Source organism: Topomyia yanbarensis, chromosome 3 (genome assembly GCF_030247195.1).
Source record: "Topomyia yanbarensis strain Yona2022 chromosome 3, ASM3024719v1, whole genome shotgun sequence".
NCBI lineage: Eukaryota > Metazoa > Arthropoda > Insecta > Diptera > Culicidae > Topomyia > Topomyia yanbarensis.
The window spans coordinates 388267258-388290393 of NC_080672.1; the positions used below are offsets into that span (position 1 = coordinate 388267258).

General features: G+C 41.6%; 1 protein-coding gene across 4 annotated transcripts in view; it reads right to left on the reverse strand.

The window, feature by feature from the left end:
• LOC131689480 (zwei Ig domain protein zig-8) overlaps positions 1 to 23136 on the reverse strand; it is a 748220-nt gene that overhangs the window by 255378 nt on the left and 469706 nt on the right. For all 4 annotated transcript variants that reach the window (XM_058974583.1, XM_058974585.1, XM_058974582.1 and 1 more), the window contains one exon: positions 14014 to 14181. In XM_058974583.1, the coding sequence (XP_058830566.1) occupies positions 14014 to 14181 (168 nt within the window). The remainder of the gene's footprint in view (positions 1 to 14013; positions 14182 to 23136) is intronic.

Below are 23136 nucleotides of genomic sequence, written 5' to 3' on the forward strand. Positions count from 1 at the left end.
CGATGAGTTAGCCATCGAAGGATACAATCGCTGAAAGGAGGGGCCATTTAGCAGTCAACTGCTTCAAAAATGTTCTTACTGTAGGGAGAAAAGCTAACATAAGACTTTTAATAGGATCAGTTATATTGAAAGTTTTTATTATCCAGTCCACAATGTCCGAGAGTTTGATAATTCCAGTGCCGCGATTATTCTCGAACTGAAACAGAGGAACACTTGGGATTTTTGATGTTCCGGGAAGTGCTGGGAACTCCTTCTCTGAGTTTAATCCTCCGAGACCAGGAGCTAATTGCTTCGGTTTGGTTGCAACACTTCCAATAGATGTGACTTTCTGAGTCCCGTCAAGGGATACCTTCTGGCCTTTACAACGAACTTTAGGAGAGGAAATGTTCCTCCTCTTCCTATAACTTCTAGGCGCCCTAGTAGATGTTCCCTCTTGTGGGTCATCAGCCTCGCCCTCGTTAGGAGGCAAGTGAGTATAGATGTTTGTTGAGGTTGGTGGTGTAGCTTTCTTTAGCATTTCTGCGAAAGAACGTTCGGATCGTCCAGCAAGGGAACGTTTTAGTTTATCCCCGCGTAGTTTGTACGCGGGACATGCCGAGATATCATGCAGATTCTCTGCACAGTAAGGACACTTCTCAGCATTCTTACTGCACGAATCATCTAGATGATTCTCCCCGCATTTTCCACAGCGGGCCTTATTGCTACAATGGGTGGCTGTGTGACCCAATTGTTTACACTTTGTGCAATTCATGACCCGCGGCACAAACAGACGCACAGGCAGACGAACCTTGTGCAAGAGGACGTAATTTGGCAAAGCGGTACCAGCGAAGGTCAACCGATAAGAGTTTGATTGGGGGTACGTTTTTGAACCATCCCCCGCAACTACTACTGAGTGCAAACGCTTGCACTCGAGTATTTTCACTGGCTGAAGTAAGCGGTCTCTGAAACGGCCAACCCCGTACTGCAGCAGATCCTCGCATGTCAAACTGTCATCGGTGACAACGCCTTCAGACTGTACTTTCACAGCTGGAATATACACGTGATAGTCCTTCGTAAAGTGCTCGCAGCAAGCAATATCGTTTGCCTGCTTTGAGTTAGTCAGCACGACCCTCAGCCTGTCTGAGCGGACCTTTCTTATTTCGATCACAGCCGAAAACCGTTCCGTCAGGTCTTTTGAAATCTGTAATAGATTCAGCGATTTTGTTTTGGGCCGAAAGAAGACCACAAAGGGACCGGTCGAGAGCTCTGGATATTGTTTGGGTCGGGGGAGAGCCTTAGGAGTCGACTCGATCTCCATTTGGCCATCCGGGGAGGAAGCCATCGACACCGTCAACGCACGGGGTCAGCACCCGCGCAGACGGGAAAAAGCCGTAAATGTATCAAAAAGGTAGATTTCACTTATCTGTATACTCGTTTCCCACGACGCACCAGTCCAGCTTAAATAGCTGGTTATTGTTCAATCCTCGCTTTACGAACAAAAGGTTGAGGAATGTGGCCTAACGGTTAACACACGCACAAAAGAAAATAAAAGTCCAAACCTCGAAGAGGCAGAGAATGGCAAAATAACCTTGAACGCGGATTACTGCACTGTTCTTTTTCCAACAGACCGAAAACAAAACACTTCTATCTCGATCGAGCGATGCGTAGAGACTGAATGATAATGATTGTTATTTCTCAAATGATTTTGATAATTATAAAATACGCGTCAGACACTAATAATATGCACAACTTATTTCATGTCAAATAATTGGATATCTTCTTTAAAAATCATAACCATGGAAACTGATTTAATGCTCATAGTAATTTATTGAATAACATAAAGAACAATTATTAAAAATTTGGTTGCAATTTGACTAAAAATCACATTTCTTTTGTTTCAAACAGCGGTAACCAAAAAGTGCTGGCCTGAAACTATTAGCTTCTGGTTGGCCGTCAAGGCCAGTACTGAATTCATAAGAAACAATTATGAACTTTTCACAAAAGTGACGTTTATGAAAAACAAAATATAATTTTATAGAATCAATAACAGATCTCATATGGGTTTCATGAGAAAAACTTATGAAATTCTTTAACGCATATATTGGAGCGAAGTCATAAGACTGTTTTATGAAATACATTATTTGTACGTCTATGGAGTGCATGAATAAAGATAAATGAATTCATAAGCCTGCATATGACATTCTAAAGCGTTCAATGGCATCGTCAGAAGGCTGGTTCATATGCCGAGACTTATAGCGGCCCTTACACGTTCAATATTTTTGTCAATACTAGAGAGTATTGACAAAAGTATTGTACGTGTAATGGAAAATTTTTTATTGACGATGTGGATTTCAAACGGGACTGAAATATTGTAACAATACCGTCAATACTGGTATTGACAAAAATATTGAACGTGTAAGGGCCGCTTATGAAATTCTCAGATGCTTTTTGCTCGGTGTACCACCTCTCACAAGCTTGTTTCCGGGTAAATGTCCCATTTTGGTCTACTAACATCACCACGGACCAAGGACGCCAGTTCTTATCGGCCCTCTTCATAGAATTGGTTCGAACAGATTCAATTTGCAGCCGCGCTCCACCTTCCTTCAAATGCGCTACAATATTAATTGAGAATCCGAAAATCACCCGAGAGAACCGCTGAATTTTTTCCGATTAATACCAGTCAGCGAAAACGGGAGAAAAAAGTTCGAAACGAAGGATAATTTTCATTTTGTTAGATTCAATTTTCCGTTTTACTGCTTACGAAAGCAATTAAAATTAAAAATTCTATCCATTTGCTGAATCTACCGCGAAGCTTTCCCCCGGGAATGGGGTCTTTTTCATCCGAGTAGCGCGGGTTCAGCTAGAACATACATCGGCACACAAGAACTGTGTGCGCTTCTTTGTATCCCACCGTCAGTAACAACTCTTGACAGACCCTGATGGTAGTATCTCGGAATCAGGTATACATTTTCGAAAGCATCGCTTCGGCGATAGACGGGAGATACCGAAACATCCAGGTTGAAAATTATATTCTGTACCTCCGGGGGGGGGGGGGGGGGGGGGGGGTTTGTCCTGGTTACGAGGGGAGGGAAAAAAGCTGCACCAGTGTACTAATGACTAATCTTCTGTGGGAATGTAAAATTTTCAATTCAGATTACTATTCAATTTCGCCACATTTCACGTACGAATGGAAGATTGAGTTTCTCGTTACAGTCATACCCCTGGGGTATGTTCGAGATTGAGCTACCATTTGCATCACGATAGGATGGTTGGTAGCGGGAAAGTGAATACTGCTACTGGAGCTGGTACCTACGCTTGATGTTCGGTGTTAGTAATTACAAGCACTGGATACTGTAATTCAGCATAAATTTGGTTATGACTTCTAGAGTAGAATTTGTTCGGATGCCGTTTACTTTAATTTAAAACCGTAGGTTAACTTTACTCGTATATCATGATGTAGTAAATCACTGAAGGACTGGTTAACCAAAAGGGCGTTCAAATCTGAAAATGACATTTTTATTGAGCCTTCTTTTTCAACTGATTCCTTAAAAATGGGGCAAACATTTAAAACAAGCAAGTCATTAGCAGCATAAAAAAGCTTCGCTTTACTCCAAATTATTTACCAGTGCCAGCGAAGGCTAAATGACCAAAAGTTAGACCAGCGAAATTGTCGTAAATATTATAGTGTTGGAACGAGGCGAATGCATTTCCAATTCAGATAGTTTGCAGCGCTAAAAAAATTAAACGTTTTTCCAATCTTCTGCAGCAATCTCGACCCACTTTTACGTATGCCAATTTTCGCAGAAACCATAAACATTAAATTATAGGACTTTTATGTGTCTCCTCAGCTCGTCGGTTTTATATTCAATCCCTGCTGGCGGTTCTTTCACTGAGAATAGATTTACGACCTTGAATAAATTTAACTCCTTTTTCCGTTCATTCCGACGCTAGTAGTGCCGCACGGAAGATGGGCCAAAATACTGGACCTCTGCACCCCCGCTGTAGACAATTTTGTTGGGACCGGGGGAATTCGCTCCCGAGGGAACCGAGCGGGAGAAGCAACAAATTAAAAAAAACCGAAAACTATAAACCACTTTAGTGAAAATACAACAGAAAGCGAAAAATCCGACTCTCCAACCCGTTTAGCTTCTTCTTATTGGATTGCTTCTTGGTTCGACCTGCAGCTGCCAGCCAGCTGCAGCAACCAGCAGGCAACGGCAACGAGCGGGAAAACTTTACCATCGTCTTGCATTCATCGTTCGCTCTGTAGCACACCGAGTGTCCATTCAGCGAACTGGGAAATCCTTTCAGCACTGTCTGCACTGTGCATAGTGCGCGCCAAACCGTATTCCGGTTCTTTCATCGCCGCGCCAGGGGAAAGATTTACAATTTAGATCAGTTTTCCATTGGCTCTCGAATTGCGAATGCAAGGATCAAGCCAACGGGAATGCCGATTGATATCGGAAATCCGAGGGACACCGTGCGCGGTATGCAGGTGGGAATTTCCCATAAATCGGTGCACAATGTCCCTACCCCAGATAAGATGTTTTGTCAATGCTGGTGCATAACTTGATTAACGAAGGTATTAGCAAAGGCAGCCTGCAGGAATGAAAAAAACCTCGAAGAATCGACTGTATGGTAATTGAGTGTTCTAGTCCGTCCATAACGTGTAGGTAGTGGCGTTAGTAGAATTAAAGAAAGTGTTTGGTTGATAATTGGTAACAGCTCAAAAATGAAAAAAAAACGAATAATTTTAATAGCGATGCATCCATTTTGTTGAAAATAAGAAGTTTGAAATCAGGCATCAGAACTTAATGACTCAGATGGCACGTTCATCATATTATACGGAAATATGTGTTTTGACACACAATGTCCTAAAACTCTCTACTGATCAAAGTTTTACTTTATTTAAAAAGACTGTACACTGATAGAATATATTCGTAAATCGCTAGGAATTAGTTTCGTACAGACAATTTTCATTGAATATATGAATTTTTCGTACATATGATGAATCCTTCCTAGTTCAATTGAAACACTTTTATTTTTTATTACGAGTTTTTCGTGAAAACCACGATACGACTTTCGTTGGCTTATTACGAAACAGCTTCATTTGGCAAACGAATTGTTCACTGATATTTACGAATATATTTACAATATTTACGAGCACCATTCGTCAAACCGTCAACGTCAAAAGAGCTTCAATAGAGGTAGAATATGGAGTCATTGTTGCTATACGTAAGATATATGTTGACGACGGTTTCGGTCTGACAATGTAGTAGCCGTATCCGTGTGCGCCGATTTCAGGTAGATTTCCTGAACCTATTTTGCTTCCAGTTGATCCGAAATCCAGAGCAGTACAGATTCAGTCGTGCCAACACGAACTGTTCGTTAGTTTTGTATGAATAAGTTTGAGTTTTTCTCTGCCGGAGCAATGTCAAAATAATATGCTATTAAATATGAAAACTTCTCTTAATGAACGAAATGAATTCGTGCGACCAACGAAATCGTTCGTAATATTCACAAACGTTTATTAAAATAAACAAAACATTTCGTTTCATGCTCGAAAAATAATGTCGTTATCCACGTTAACATTCGTGCATTAAATGTGTAAAATTTACGGAAGCTTTCGTTCACCAAGCGGCCATTCTTGTTCATGAAATGAACGAAACCTGCTATTTACAATGCACTAAAATACCTCGTTGCAGAAAACGACGAATGAACTAGTGCATTGCATAGTCAATTTCAGTACGAATTTGAACTCAAAGTTTCAGGAATCCGTAGCTTGTAACCCGGACCGACTATCTAACAAAACCAATCTTGCCCCTTAGATTGCTCCTAAGCAGACAATTTCTGACACAGGTCTCAACAACACAGTAAGGACTGCTGTCTCCATCATAATAATATTCTGGGAGGCCTTCCGAAACCGGAAGCCTCCCGCTCGTCCATTCAGCTCGATCAGGTGTAACAGTCTCGAATGGAATATCGAAGACCTGCATAAATGACATGTAAGTCTGTGAGAGACTTGATATGCAGGTGATCCGTGATCCGGGATTTTATGGTCACCCGAAAAATACATATAGAGATAATGTATCCACAAGGCACTACGTGGTACCTTCTTTTTAATGCGCACGTGTGTCCCTTTTACAAAATTTCCCTGACCCGTTTATAGAACGCAGATTGACCTTGGCCCTAACCAGTTTCTTCGAATCCCTTTCATTTAGGAAGCCGTCTACTAGCAGGGACCACAGAAGGGGCGAAAGCACTCCTCTTTGAGGATAGCCTCTAGTGGTTCGCATGGTTATCATCTCACCTCCCAGCGATACTGTCAGAGTTCGGCAGCACAGCATTTCCATAATTCATTCGACAATGGAACATTTTGATTCAGCAGCACGTTGAATCGATTCAACGGCAGTATTGTCGAAGGTTTCCTTAATACCGATACAGAGGGTCCTTTATTTCGCAACCGTTTCGACAGTATTACATGTAAGTAGGGGTTCTTGTTTGCCTGGTGGACCCTTCTTTTCAGGGCGGCCTAGGTGCTTCCATCAGAATTTCGGATCTTCGTATGTAAACAAACAAAAAAGTAAACAAACAAATAATTACCATGTATTTTTCCTCAACTCAACGGTTGCTTCCGACCGACCGGGACTACAATGGCCGTGTGGTCCTGTGGTCGTTGGCTGCTGCGACAGCGGTCCTTAACAATTGGCCAGGGAGGTGAGCTTTGCTCCTTTGTCGGAACCTCCCTAGCGACGGTGGTGACGAATCATCTGATGATACGTAGGGGTTAGATATTTTTAACATAGAGTGTGTATGCGAAGCTTGAAAGAAATCGGTTAAGTAGTTTTTGAATGGCAAGTAACATCGCAAATCATTCTACAAAAAGCTGCGTTACCGAGTCGTTTGTCGTTATTTTTGCATAGAAGAATTACACCTTGTTATTGAAATGATACACTATAATATACAAAAGTTTTAATAAATTCGCAAAGTTCTAAAAAAATTAGCAAAAATGTGTTTTTTCTTTCAGGCTGAAACCTTTACCCCCCCCCCCCCCCCCCTCCCTTTAAGTTAATTGTCTATAAATAAAAACTCGCTCATCGAAAAATTGCATACAATTCAATATTTGCTAAATTTTTTTTAGAGAATGCGTTGAGTTTATACAAAAACTCAATGTGATTAACAACGACGAACATATTTTTGGAAAGCAGAAAATGATGAAAAATGACGCTTTGCGTTTGTCTCTAGCAGGTCAGGATCGGGTTTTATGACCATTTTTGTTGTATTATCAATTGTATAAATTGCCTCTACGCAATAATAAAGATTTCAAAATATTTCAGGCTAGTGGCTATTAATGATGTATATTTGAGTTGTATAAGAGGACTCGCTCTGGAGTTGTGAACTTTCGTAGTGAAGAAAAGTGAGATTAATGCGCAAAAACCTTTTTTTCGGTCACGATCACATTATTTCGAAACTGTCAAATTTGGATGTTTAGTATCTTTGAAGAATATTACATCGTAAAGCAGCACCTCTTGTAATAAACTAATTCTGGCGGTTAATCCTCCTAGAAGTAATATATAAAGTATTTATTCTTCAAACAGTTCTTATTCGAGATTTAATGGTTTCAGTAATGTTTTCGGAAAAACTTTGGGTAAGGGGCGAGAAAAGTGTAGTGGTAAGTCGACAAGGTACGCAGCTCGCCTTGGTTCGATTCCCAATCCCCGCACATAAGGTTAGAAATTTTTCTATTCTGAAAAAAGAACTGAATGACCCTAGTGACCCTAAGGCCTCTAATTTCGAAATGAATGAAAAAAAAACTTTGTAGAAGACATCCATAACTAATTTTATTGAAGACATGAATACTCCGTGGATTCAGAATATCGGAATATATTGGAATAAATATGAGAGAAAACTTTTTAAAGAAGTAAGTCTGATATTACTGCAATTGATCAATCTCTTCTGCTGTGTAGAAACAATAAAATTCACATTCTATTGAAGGTAATCTCTGAAGCTTATAATAAAAAGTTTTATTGCAAAGAAGTGGTTTGAGGAAATCCCATATATATCGTTTTATATCTTTTGTGTAGCTTTCATAATTTCAACCAAGTTGTTTAAAATGACAAAATCAGCAACTTTGCTAAAGATACCAGGTCCCTAACAATTTTTGAAGAGTTATTTCTCCATATTTACTTCTAGGAGATTTAATCACAAACATCAAAAAACGCGCTTTGTTGTTGAAAGCCTCTTCGAAACATTATAAACGGTATCTATTGGACTGATTTTGTTTTTAAACTTTCACTAAATTATCAAACTTAATATAAAAGCATTTTCAAAAATTCAACGATTTTTATCAACCCCCTCCCAACCAAATTTCTGGCTACGCAATTGATTACATAATATGCTGATTGCGATTTATATGAGAATTTCAAGCGAAGCTGCACTCTAAAACCCGTAACTCCGGAACCGGAGGTCGGAATTTAATGAAATTCAATGGCAGCCTATGGGAACATTGTACCTTTCATTTGAGACTAAGTTTGATCAAATCGGTCAGCTGTCTCCGAGTATTCGATGTGTATTTGTTGGTAACATACACACATACACATACAATGCGGGGAGACGGGCCATCTTGCGAGAGGCACGCACACAGAGGCCGAAGTGCTTGCTTTGCACCCCAGCCAGCGGGCGGAAACGACTATTAGACGGGTGGCCTTAAATGCCCTGCCTAAGAAGGCGATTGTAGGCCAACGGTAATGGAGCTAACCCAGATAAATCTGAATTACTGTGCGGTGTCACAGCAACTGTTGTGAAAGTCTACGACAGAAACAATGTGTGATCATTGCAGCATTTTGGGAAACGCAGTTTTTGTCCGAGCACGGATGCTTCCGGAAGTACTTGCATCGGTTTGGACATGCTTCGTCACCCCTTTGCCCGGAGTGTGTGGACGTGCAAGAGACACCGGAACACGTGGTATTTGAATGCCCTAGGTTCGAAGAAGTTCGTAGGGTTATGCCTGCTGCGACATGGACGATATCATTGAAAAGATGTGCCACGACTAGCATACCTGGAATGCAGTCGACAGAGTGATTACGAATATACTATAGTATACGAGCTGCAGAGGAAGTGACGAAGGGACCAACACAGTAGCGCCATTGGCTAGAAAGCCGCCGTGAAACCACAAAGCGGGATTCGAGAGAAAAAGTTGAGTAGTACGCGATGTTGCACTGGATTCGGGTCGACGGGGTACCAGCGAACCGGACGTCAGGCTTCACCGGAATCGCCAGATCGACCTCGTCACCCTACAAGGTAGTTCGTTAGTAGGCTAGGTCCCCCGCCGGAAACTAGATCGAGTAGATCGGAACGAAGCGGGAAGCTAAATGACTCACGGAAATGAACATCGGTATCGGGAGAAATCTACCGCTCGGTTTCGAGAGAATTTCTCTCGCTGGGGAATTCTCCGTCGGAATAGGCTAGATCCATCATCGGGGACTAGACCGAGTAGTTCGCGAATGAGTAAGGGCGGGAGTTGAATGGCTTATCGGGGCGAAAGCGAAATAGAATGAGAGAGGCCAAAGGGCCTAAAGGAGTTGAGGTGCTAAATGACACCGGGCAAGGAGCCAAAGGGTTCAAGAAATCGAGGTACTTAAACCAAAGAAGAATCGATATCGGGAGAACTTCCTTCGCCGGGGAACTCTCTGCCGACGAAAGCTAGATTCACCGCCGGGGACTAGTCTGAGTAGACCGCAACTACACACCACCAGTCGCGGGTCGTCGGGGCACCAGCAAACCGGACGCCCTGCTCCACCGGAATCGCCGAACGGACCTAAACAGCTGGCTGCTTGTAGGCTGTCGGAGTAGGCTAGGTCCACCGTCGAGGACTAGACCTAGTAGTTTGCGAAGAAATCGGGAACTCAACGAGTAAATGGCGGTGAATGGTGCGAGAAGGGAGTTGCGGTGCTAACTGGTACAAGCGAGCCGAGTTGTGGTGCTGAATGGCACAAGGGAAGCCCAAGGGCTCGGTGAGTTGGACAATCTGAAGTTTGCCACCCAGATTGTCTTCGTAGGGGAGGAGCACTATGTCTCGACGAACGGCCAGCTTTTCGACAGTCTGTGCGGATGGTGGAGAACTGGTGGTGTACCGAGGAGTGGTGCTGTAACTCTACTGAAGGAACTAACTACTAAGTAGTTGAGTTAAAGTGAAAAACCCCAAACTAATACGTGCCAGTTCTGTGAACAAACGGCACACTACGGATAACCCTACCCAGAAACAGACGAGGAAAGTTTACCTGCAGAAAGAAATGCCAATATCCGAGCTCCAATATCCAACCTGAACCACAAACGGTTGCCAAATTTGTGGCTGCTGTTCAGGCTATAATGACAACTGTAAGAGCTGCGTCAAGTACTTCAAACTTAATAACTAATACCACCAGTGAAGAAGCTACCACCAAAGATGGAGAGTTCACACTCGTGACCCGCCAGAGCAAGAAATCAGGAAGAACATGTGATCGCGAGTATCAAGGCAGTAATCAAGATGACGATACGGGCATAAACAACAGCGAGAGAGACATGGACGACCCCGAAGTTGTCGAGAAGACTCTAAATAAAATTTATTGTTATTTTTTTTATTTGTAAATATATAAGAGACTCACGACTCCTAACGCATTGAGCCGTATCAAATGAACCAATTAAAAAACGTCAGGTGCTAAGATTTTATTTTATCTTTTGTCACTGCATCTTTGGTCATCTCATCCTTCTGCGCACTCACCAAAACTGTTGTTCCACTATGGTAAATTCGACTAGATCTTTAAAGTCTCTGACATTGACTTGGAAACCCTCTGGAGACGTTCTTATGGTGTTATAGTGGAATTAACCGCAAGAAATCTGTCTTAACACGCTTAATCCTCGCGGTAATAGAACAATAAGGACCAAGTCTAATCGAGATACGCTAATTTATCTCAAGCCGAAAAGTTCTGGAAGTTCCGCAGGGTAAACTTTAGCTTCTTTATTAAACATTCAGGTTCATTGCCTTCGGCCAAATATTCATTGAGCGCATTGTCCTAGTCGGCTTCGGTTGGACACCTTTTTCTAACCTCGCCACTGCCAATAAGCCGGGCAAATTCAACAACCACAGTTTTTGTGAAAATTTGAAGGAACAGCTCATGATTCTAAGAAGGAAATACAAAAAATTGATTTTTCAATAAACACATCAATCATGTGACGAGCGTTACAATACGTTATGGCACGAAATGGTTTCTGCTCATGCTGCCGATTGCTATTGGCCGCTATGTCTGAGCTCCTTAAGGGCCCTCATTAGTCAGATTAAAAAAAATCGATATTTTTCTTTGTTTTATTAGTTAGAGTTATTATCTGAGAATATTTTTTCCAAGTTTTAGGGTATAGCTGATTAACATCTCATCCCAGTAAGTTTTTTTAATATGATTTTTTTCCTTCTCAAATCTTTAAAGTCCCATTATATTTTCGTGCAGAATCCTTCAGAAAATGAGTTTTTGTTTCAGGTAAACATTACAGGCTAAATCTTGCATGGAGTTTGAGTTGTCCGCGCGAGATTTTTTATAAATCCAAGCATTTTTTGTGCGGTAGGTTCAAAAATACATAGAGAAAAATTTGGTTCTCTTATTTTCATGTTTAAAAATCCCAAAAAAAACACCTTTTTATGAGACGCTAATGAGGGACCTCCTTAAGTTAGACATAATAAAGGAAAAATATTGCTTTTATTCATGGAGTCAAACTAGCTTAGAAGTTATAAATCTATTGGGGGGTCGAATAACTGTGCGGTTTAACGACACATTCGGTCTATTGACTCATTCGATCTAACGGCATTCGACCTCATTACCCGACACCATTTATTTTTATGTTTCATACTGATTGGAGTTAGAAATACAATTTTCTTATAGCATATGATTCTAAGTGCCATTCATAGTCAAAAAATTTCCAACATGTAGCCAGCTTCAAGATTAATTTCCTTAAAAAACTTAAATCGAGCACGGAAACAAATCCTTTAACGTTTTCATGAATAAAAAATCATGAAACTAAATTTTTTGTCATCCTTAGAAGTCATGATAATGGCTCATCATATCATGATGAAAAAGACGAATATCATGAACTATAACAAGCACTCCCATGATTACTGATCATGGTCGCTACTTGTGTAACACATACCGGCAATGTTTGCCATGTGAGAGCCTGTTTGCCGCTATTTGGGGGTATTCATTCAACTGTTTTCCTTCAGGACATCATGAAGATAGTCAAATTATCGTGAGGTTTTAGCACTAATTTACGGAAAAAATACAGCATACTTTATTTAAAAATTACGAAAGTTCTCATGGTGTTATGTGATATATAGAAGTGAAAATTTTCTCGCATACCAAATAGGAAATAAATACGCCATAAGTTCCCGAACCAGTCAACGGAGTAAAAATAGCAACAGTATTTAGATTATATCTATCCTATGCTGGTGGTGCAGAAGCTAAAGCATTGATCTCAAAAGGCCCTTCATTGAGGGAATATTACCAGTACGATCAGCACTACACCGCAGCTGTCCAATAGCGCGTTAGAAATCGGTTGCGAAAGCTGACAATGACTATTATTAATAATGGCCAATTTCCCAATTAATTTGAAAATAAAGAAAATAAAATATTCGAGTATTGCTTTTTTGCGCAGAATAATAAGTACATTAGGATCTCCTCAATAATGACAGATTTGTTTAAACACGAAGAACAATTCTAATATGCTCAAACTGCAGTTATTCGTTGCATCATGCATAATTTATCATACGATGCTCAATCATTTTCAACATAATTGGAGATTTTAAGATCTATTCACTAGGAATCTGACACGGTTTTTGAGCAAAAACTCTGGTGAATGAATGCGTCGCTTTGAAATTAAGGCTTTTGCATGAAAACTCTGCCAATTTAGTAATAAAAATTGTGAGAGATTAATCAACTTTAGTAAATAAATTATAATTGGATTGATAAATCCATAATTTGTTTTAAATTTCATAAAATAAATTGACAATTTTCAGAAAATTGGGTCATGTTACCTGGAATCAGAATCGTCATTAAAACGCCTGAAATTATACTCGTCGACGAAAAAAGAGTAACGCATATACTGCGTTACGGACAAATAGTTCATGATATGATGCACAGAAATCATGATGTATTTTCATAACATGAAAAAACACTATATTCCGAAAATCATGAGTCAGTTTTCTCATTTCGAGGAACGGATTTGTTCCCGTGAGGTTTCTTGATATCGTGGTATAGATACAGATCGGAGAATCGCTTATAAGCGTATGTTAGGATAAAATAATCACTTAAAAGATTTAAGAATCTGAAAGTTTGTCCCGTGTTTGGAAAGCACTTGGTCTCCCAGTTTCCGAAATATCTACTATTGTAAACTGAAGAACTTTTGATATTTTTGTTATAACAAGACTCGTTATCAATTCCGCCCAGCTTATTCAACGATTTTAATGAATCAACGAATTTTGGCGCGATGACATTGGGAAGTTTTTGAGACTTATCTAACATTTCGATTACAAACCCACCTTAACCATACACCAAAAAAAATCTGAATTTTATCGTTGACGTAATTGCAAACATGACACAATTCAACAAACTGTACTTTGCGACATGATGGAACATTACCGTGTTCCGTTTAATTTTACATGAAACATATGCTTTACATGCGCAATTACATAAAATTACACTTCCTACCATTCAGAACAAACGCTGTATGTGGAGTAAAATTACATGATTTACGAAATTAAACGTCATGTAAAATTAAAATCAAACTTAAAACGAAGTCATTTTTGATGCTCGTATATGTCAGGGTCAGGAGACGTAAATTTACACTATTTTTTCTAGGTGTGCAAATATCTTCAAACTCCACTTCTTTAAAATATGCATCTCGAGGGCATTTCGTCTAAGCGAAAAATGGCAGTTATTTTCTGTCACTTCCATCAAGTGTCCCCAACATGAACCCACTGAAATTTGTGAGCACTGCACGGTAATCACCACTTACCTGACACTCGTAGGTACCGTGATCCCTTCGCTGCACGAACTTGATCTGCAACGTCCACGTGTTGGAACCGGGCGTATGCAGAATCGCGAACCGTTCATCATTGGTGTACATCTGTGCTCCGGAGGACAGGATGTGCCAATCTCGCCGCCGAATCCACGAGATTTGGTTCTGGAAGGAAACAAATGCAAACGAAAAATGGAATGAATCGTACGCCAAATCATTTTTATTTTGCGGAATATAAATGTAGAATAATGTTTTGGATATGAGAGCCGTTGGCAGCTCGGAAAATTCAGAGTGATAAATCTGTACTTTCAAGTAGGTAATAAATTTGAGTTATTTGGCTGGTTGAGAGCGAAACATAACAGTTACTACGTGTGAGAAAAAATGATTGTGGTTCGATTCGGCTATAAAATAGAAAGTAAGATAAGCAATAATCGTGCGGAAGGAGGAATTTTAAATGATAAATGTTATATGATGATAAATGATAAATCATTACTCAAAGTCTGACGAAATCTACAGTATAGATAGCACATTTAAAAAAATATACGTATTATAAGAACAATGTTGATGTGTGCTGCATCCGGGTGTAGCTATCCATCAACATCTAGAATCCTTTTATTGAATTGAGAATGACGGATAAAAATTTTTTTACAAATAGTGCGCGCATGATGTTATATTATAACAGAGATTTGCAATAAAATAAACCAATAAAGTTGTAACGAAGCACCACAAACTATATGAAGCCTTTAAAGTTAATTAGAATCACAATTATTCAAATGAATGACAATCCGCTTAAACATGGCATAATAACTCACAGCTGCATTAATTTTAATTGATGCCACTTCGGAGAGAACAGCCGTTTCATATAACAATGGCTGCGTGACTCCGCTCATTAACCAATAAGTCGCATTTGTAGTGGAAAACTGGCCTGACAATCAAACAACTGACAACTCGAGCAAGCACTTATGTGAATTCTTTGATCATATTTTTTCTTCACATTCTCGTGAATCTCGAACCGCATTCATTCGCATTGCGTCGTTCAGCCACCGACCACCACCACCACCACCGTTTCGATGCCAATGGGGAAAACATTGGAAAATTTATGTTAGCCCCCCGTTCTTCCCTGGGTAACCCTGTGAAACAATTCATTCCTCAGAAGGCAATTTTTTACAAGACATACGGTCCGATGTATACGACTTCCAGGATCCGCTTCCTGGTGCCACTCTCGAGCATATGTGTGGGGAGAAATTGAGTAATCCGTATGGCTTTATGCGGGTATTTACATGAATTAGTAGCCATAAAAGTGAATAATTTACAACCTTTTGTCTTTGCTTCCTGGGGGGGCCGCCATCTACTTGGGCTGTTTGTGCGCCAAAAGTTACGTTATTTAAGATTTTATGAAGCAGAAAATCGTTATCCCCTTTCGCGTGGATGCTTCAGCAATGGAGAACGGCGTTTCGTCTCCGGAGTGACTGCATGATTGCCTATTTCGCGAGGATTGGAGTACTTGTGGCAAATATTAAAATTTGTGTTCATTTGCGGTGGAAACATTACGGAAAGTCGTTTACATGAGAACCACGGTGTTTTGCTAAACTAATTTGCATTTGATATCCGGTAAGTAAGTGGCACGGTTTTAAAATTTGTCTTGTTTGATTAAGGCTGCACTCAAAATTTTTTATGTTGATTAAGTTGTTCATTTTTTTTGGTTGTGCGGTGTACTGAACCTGTGGGGCGCGAAAATTCTGTGCGAAATTCCGTGCGAAATTCTGCGCGAAATTTCGTGCGAAGTTCCGTGCGAAATTCCGCACGAAATTCCGTACGAAATTCCGCGCGAAATTCCGTACGAAATTTCGCGCGAAATTTCGTGCGAAATTCTTTGTCAAATTTCGTGCGAATTTCTCAGCGAAATTCCGTGCGAAATTCCACGCGAAATTTCACGCGAAATTTCGTGCGGAATTTCGCGTGGAATTCCGTACGGAATTTCGTGCGGAATTTCGTGCGGAATTTCGCGTGGAATTCCGTACGGAATTTCGTGCGGAATTTCGTACGGAATTTCGTGCGGAATTTCGTACGGAATTTCGCGCGGAATTCTGCGCGAACTTTTGTGCGAAATTCTGTGTGAAATTCTGCGCGAAATTTCGTGCGAAATTTCGTGCGAAATTCCGTGCAAAATTCCGTGCGAAATTCCGTGCGGCATTCCACGCGAAATTCCGCGCGAAATTCCTCGCGAAATTCCGCGTGAAATTCCACGCGAAATTTCGCACGAAATTCCGCGCGAAATTCCGTGTAAAATTTCGTGCGAAATTCCGCGAAATTCCGTGCGAAACTCCGCGCGAAATTCAGTACGAAATTCCTTGTCAAATTTCGTGCGAATTTCTCAGCGCAATTCCGTGCGAAATTTCGTGCGAAATTCCATGCGAAATTCCACGCGAAATTTCGTGCGAAATTCAGCGCGAAATTTCGTGCGAAATTCCGTGCGAAATTCCGTGTGAAATTCCGTGTGAAATTTCGCACGAAATTTCGCGCGGAATTTCGCACGGAATTTCGAACGGAATTTCGCACGGAATTTCGAACGGAATTTCGCGTGGAATTTCGCACGGAAATTCGCACGGAATTTGACACGGAATTTCGCGCGGAATTTCGCACGGAATTTCGCACGGAATTTTGCGCAGAATTTCGCACAAAATTTCGCACGGAATTTCGCATGAAATTTCGTACGAAATTTGACACGGAATTTCGCCCGGATTTTCGTACGAAATTTCGCGTGGAATTTCACAAATAATTTCTCAGGGAATTTCGCACGGAATTTCGCGCGGAATTTCACGCGGAATTTCGCACGGAATTTCGCACGAAATTTCACACGGAATTTCGCACAGAATTTCGCGCGAAATTTCGCACGAAATTTCGCGCAGAATTTCGCACGAAATTTCGCACGGAATTTCGCACGGAATTTTGCGCAGAATTTCGCCCAAAATTTCGCACGGAATTTCGCATGAAATTTCGCACGAAATTTGACACGGAATTTCACCCGAATTTTCGTACGAAATTTCGCGTGGAATTTCACAAAGAATTTCTCAGGGAATTTCGCACGGAATTTCCGCGGAATTTCACGCGGAATTTCGCACGAAATTTCACACGGAATTTCGCACAGAATTTCGCGCGAAATTTCGCATGGAATTTCGCACAAAATTTCTCGCGGAATTTCGTGCGAAACTTCGCGTGGAATTTCACACGGAATTTCGCGCGGAATTTCGCACGGAATTTTGCGCGATATTTCGCACGGAATTTCGCATAAAATTTCGCACGGAATTTCGCACGAAATTTTGCACGGATTTCCGCGCAAAATTTCTCGCGGAATTTCGTGCGAAACTTCGCGTGGAATTTCACAAGGAATGTCGCACGGAATTTCGCATAAAATTTCACACAGAATTTCGCACGAAATTTCGCGCGGAATTTCGCACGGAATTTCGCGCGGAATTTCGCACGGAACTTCGCGCAAAATTTCGCACGAAATTTCGCGTGGAATTTCGCACGAAATTTGGCACGAAATTTCGCACGGAATTTCGCTGAGAAATTCGCACGAAATTTGACAAGGAATTTCGCACGAAATTTCGCGCGGAATTTCACGCGAGCGATATTTCGCACGGAATTTCGCATAAAATTTCACACAGAATTTCGCACGAAATTTCGCGCGGAATTTCGCACGGAATTTCGCGCGGAATTTCGCACGGAACTTCGCGCAAAATTTCGCACGAAATTTCGCGTGAAATTTCGCGTGGAATTTCGCACGAAATTTGGCACGGAATTTCGCACGGAATTTCGCTGAGAAATTCGCACGAAATTTGACAAGGAATTTCGCACGGAATTTCGCACGGAATTTCGCACGGAATTTCGCACAGAATTTCGCACGAAATTTCACACGGAATTTCGCACGGAATTTCGCATAAAATTTCGCACGGAATTTCGCATAAAATTTCGCACGGAATTTCGCACTGAATTTCGCACGAAATTTTGCACGGAATTTCGCACGGAATTTCGCGCGGAATTTCACACAGATTCGCACGGAATTTCGCGCGGAATTTCGCATGGAATTTCGCACAAAATTTCTCGCGGAATTTCACACAGAATTTCACGCGGAATTTCGCACGAAATTTCGCACGGAATTTCGCGCGGAATTTCGCACGGAATTTCGCACGGAATTTCGCACGGAATTTCACACAGAATTTCGCACGAAATTTTGCGCGGAATTTCGCTCGGAATTTTGCGCGGAATTTCGCACGGAACTTCGCGCGGAATTTCACGCAGAGTTTCGCACGAAATTTCGCGCTGAATTTCGCACGGAATTTCGCACGGAATTTCGCACGAAATATCGCACGGAATTTCGCACAGAATTTCGCACGAAATTTTGCACGGAATTTCGCACGGAATTTCGCGCGGAATTTCACACAGAATTTCGCACGGAATTTCGCACGAAATTTCGCACGGAATTTCGCTCGGAATTTCGCATGGAATTTCGTACGGAATTTCACACAGAATTTCGTTCGTCACAATTAGATCAATACAACAGTCAAATGTGGTGAGATCGGCGACAGTCTGTTGGCATTTGTATAGGGACCAGTTATAATTAAAGTGTTTAACATCTAGCAGTACAGTCCTACGTCAAAAATTCGTGCAACCTCAATGGGCTATTCCTTGTAAATTTTTCTTTCATTAAAGAAAGCTCTCACCTTTCATACTACCAAACATTTCGGTATTTTCATTACTTCATTCAGATCCTGAGGTGGCCGGAAACAGACCCGTCCTTCATTTCGAAACGTGCGAACACATCGTGTTCAGGTGATGGAATTTCTCTGTCTTCCGATTCTGAGAAAGCTATTAATAACTCCCTAAGGAAGGCTGTTCAGTGTTCATCAAATGACCGGAAATTGAAGTTGTAAATCGGATATTCTCGCTTCACATGTGTATGTGGAAAGATTTTCCACCACCCCTTTTCTCCCCGCATCGTCCTCAATCGACGAACGGACAAAACAAACGCAACATTTTGTCACGTCGTCGTCTTCTCCCTGGCCCGCAAGCAGGATAAAGATATGGGCACTATTTGGAACCTGTCACATTGACTGGGTTGCTTACCCGGTTGGCTCGTTGGTCCCATGTCAAACTGGGACATGTGTTTTATTGAAAATAAATGAAGCATTTAGCAGAATAGCAGCTAGCCCGGTACAGCACGGTAGGAATGTGTCGCTGTCGAGGATTGGATTTGGATACAATGAAGCGGAAATAAACAGTCGTTCTGTATTTTCATTTCTCTCTTTCAAGTTTCTTCCGGAAAACAGGAAGCCAACCGAGTGAGAGCTTGCATCGGTTGAATTGGCGTGAAAAACAAATTGTTGGCACTGTCCACCTTCGTCAATGTGCCAGCGGTTGGAACAAAATTAGTGACATTTTTCACAGGACAATAGAAAAATATAGACAAATATACAGGAAACTGAAGAACATGGTACTTAAATGTTGAGGTTGTGAAATATACCTTGCGATCAAGAAGCGAATTGGTTTGATGATGAAAGGTAATACAATTATGATATTTAAACACGAACTGAAAATGGTTGCAAATGTGTTCTGAAAGATTTATTGTACCTATACCATTTTAATTTCCTAATCTTAAATAGATCATCAAGCTAGACCCGTAACACCTCACCAAACAGACGCCATTCCTACGTATGAAATCTACCATCGCTATTCGCGTCAAATTGCAGCCTTTTATCGCTCATTAGACCAATTTGTCTACAAGCGGGTGGAGAACTGTAGCAATCAGCCGCCGTATTATTACCGGTTCGCGACGTGTCAACTCACACCCTATCCCACCCGACGGACTGCACTCAACCGGACCAAATCAAATCTAACAGTGAAGTGGTTGTCGTCTCGTTTTGCATGTCACACACCCACACACACAGTCTCGATGGCCGGAAAACCCACCACACACAGAATCGAACGCCCGACTTTCCTGGTAAGAGTAGGTAAGCGAGAAGTCGACGAACAACCACGCCGTAACCGATGTCACACTCTTGACTGGGTGGAAAATTAGCATTCAAATACACGAAACAACAACCCCGGGTTGATGGTGTCCATTGTTGCTGGTCGCAATAAAAGTGACAGTGCTAAGGCTCAGGCGATCCGGCAGTCAGCCCCCTTTTCGACAGGGTCGAGTCGCGCTCTTGATTTGAGTGCTTGTTCAGTCGGTATAGTGTACCAGACCGGCAGTAATACTTTAATTCATATTCCGGTGACAGCACTAAAGCACCGTGTTTACAGCTTCTCGAGCGGGCTCTGGAGGGTATGGGTTTAGTTTTATACGGTGGAACGGGAGACGAAAGGCGTTAGGAGGTCGTGGATTCGCTTCGATTTTGAGTAATATGCTTTGGCATCCAGTCTTCTTTTACAAGCATACTGTTGCAACCATAAATGGTGGTTTGGGATTTCTGCGTTATGGTTTGAAAATAAGTCCACAGATCGTGGTCGTCCAATACTTATTTATTCTGGCTTAGAGTTCTCTAAACGAATCCGAAAGTACACGAGTCCACAAGCGCACTTAATCGAAATAGGACTAGTCAGAGTAATTCGGGTTCTGTAAATTCAAAATTCTGGGTTCGGATCGAGAGGTTTACGGCAAGGTGATGGTCTATCGTGTCCGCTGTTCAACGTTGCGTTAGAAGGTGTAATAAGGAGAGCGGGGGATAGACACGAGTGGCACGATCTTCAGGAAGTCCGTCCAGCTTCTTGGCTTCGCCGACGACATTGACATAATAGCATGGAACTTTGAGGCGATGTCGGAAACGTACATCAGGCTGAAAGCTGAAGCCAGCAGGATTGGACTGGCCATCAACGTTTCGAAGACAAAATGCATGAGAGGAAGCGGTTCTAGAGACTACAATGTGGACCTCCCATCCCGAGTTCGGATTGACGGCGATGAAATCGAAATGGTCGATGAATTCGTGTATGTGGGCTCACTGGTAACCGCCGACAATGATACCAGCAGAGAAATTCAGAGACGGATCTTGGCGGGAAATCGTGCCTTTGGACTCCGAAGGACGATCCGGTCGAACAAAATTCGATTATCTACAAGACGCTGATTAGATCGGTAGTCCTCTACGGCCACGAGACCTGGACTATGCTCGTGGAGGACCAACGCGCCCTTGCAGTTTTCGAACGAAAGGCGTACTATCTATGGTGGCGTGCCGATGGAAGATGGAACGTGGCACAGGCGAATGAACCATGAGTTGCATCAGCTGCTGGAAGAATCATCCATCGCGCATACCGCAAAAATAGGACGTTTGCGGTGGGCTGGACACGTCGTAAGAATGTCGGACGACGACCCGGTGACGATGGTTCTTGAGGGCGACCCGCAACAGAGCAACAAGAAGACGGGGCGTACAGTGAGCACGGTGGATCGACCAGATAGAGGACGACCTGCGGACCATTCGAAGACTGCGAGGCTGGCGACAAGCAGCAATGGATCGTGTGGAGTGGAGACGGCTTCTGCATACAGCAAGAGACAACAAGGCTCTAGCCTGAACGATAAGGTAAGGATTCGGATCGAGCTCCGATTTTTCCAATATGAAATTTTTTTTTAAATTTTTATAACTATATGGAGCTAGCAAGATTGTTTTCTTGAAAACAAACCTTCCGGAACGACGGGTTACCGACAGTTACGGGTTATCGACAATACGCGACGTTAGAAACGCGAATGAAGAGGTTGATGAAAGCCAAAAAAAGTAGCTACTGGCACCGGTTCGTCGACGCGCTAACGAGAGAAACATCGATGAGCACTCTTTGGGGCACGGCCCGGCGCTTACGAAACCGAAACAGAGAGCGTAGAATATTCAAACCGTTGTATGTTCATTTTTGCCAAGAAGGTTTGTCCGGATTCCGCCCCGGCACAGAAGATTTACCGCGCCGCATCCCCTCACGATAACGCGAACAATGAACCGTTTTCGATGGTGCAGTTCTCACTTACTCTCTTGTCATGTAACAATAAAGCCCCAAGGCCAAACAGAATCGAATTTAACTTGTTCAAGAATCTGCCGAACTCAGCCAAGAGACGCTTGGTGAGTTTATTTAATAAGTTTCTTGAGGCTAACATTGTCCCACACGATTGGAGGCAAATGAAGGTCATCGCCATCTAAAAACAAGGAAAAGCAGCCTTCGACCACAATTCGTATCGTCCGATCGCAATGCTGTGCTGTATCCGGAAGTTGCTCGAGAAAATTATTCTATTCCGCCTCGACAATTGGGTCGAAGCAAATGGCTTACTGTCAGATTTTTTTAATTTACACATTATATTTAACGTTTGGTAGACAACCCTATTTTCATATTTTTTCAGTACACCATATAAATAACACCTTTTGTACATTATATTTATGAAATTAAATGGTAAGGTTTTTCTTTCAAAACCGCGACACATATAAACGATCTGAATAGTCAATGGACAAACATGGATTCACGCTTGAAGTCTGGTAGAAAACCCATCTATGACCGCATACCACATACAAACCGTTATAAATTTCGATTCCGTCAATGAAATATTTTCAAAATTGCAAGGGATATACTTGAATACTATATCTTTCGAATGCCATGTATTAAATAAAAATATTTTTTGTTTATAGAGATAGGACCAAACCCGTGGGTGTTTGCTGGTAGCCTTATGAAACGTGTCATAAAACTTCGAATCGTAATTTCTCTCGAATCTCTCGATGGATCAATTTGAAATTCACTGAGAAGATGCTTGGATACTGTATCTTTCGAATGCCGTATGACAAATTTATGGTCATTTTTTTGTTAATAACGGTGTATACCTATAAAAATAATATCACGGCATTAACCATCATTTGCCATTCCTTAAACGTCTCCCCCTATTACTATCTCACTCTCTCTCTCCCTTCTTGTTAGTGGTAACTGTCACGACTCACATCCACCTTGCTATTTCTCAATCCATTTAAAAGTTGTGTGATAAGATCTTCCATTAATCTGAAATATTTATTAACATCCAAGCTAATTTCATGTGTGCGATGCAATCGTGAAGGTTTTAGAAACAAAACTATTTTTTGTCTGCTGTTACCCTATTTGTAG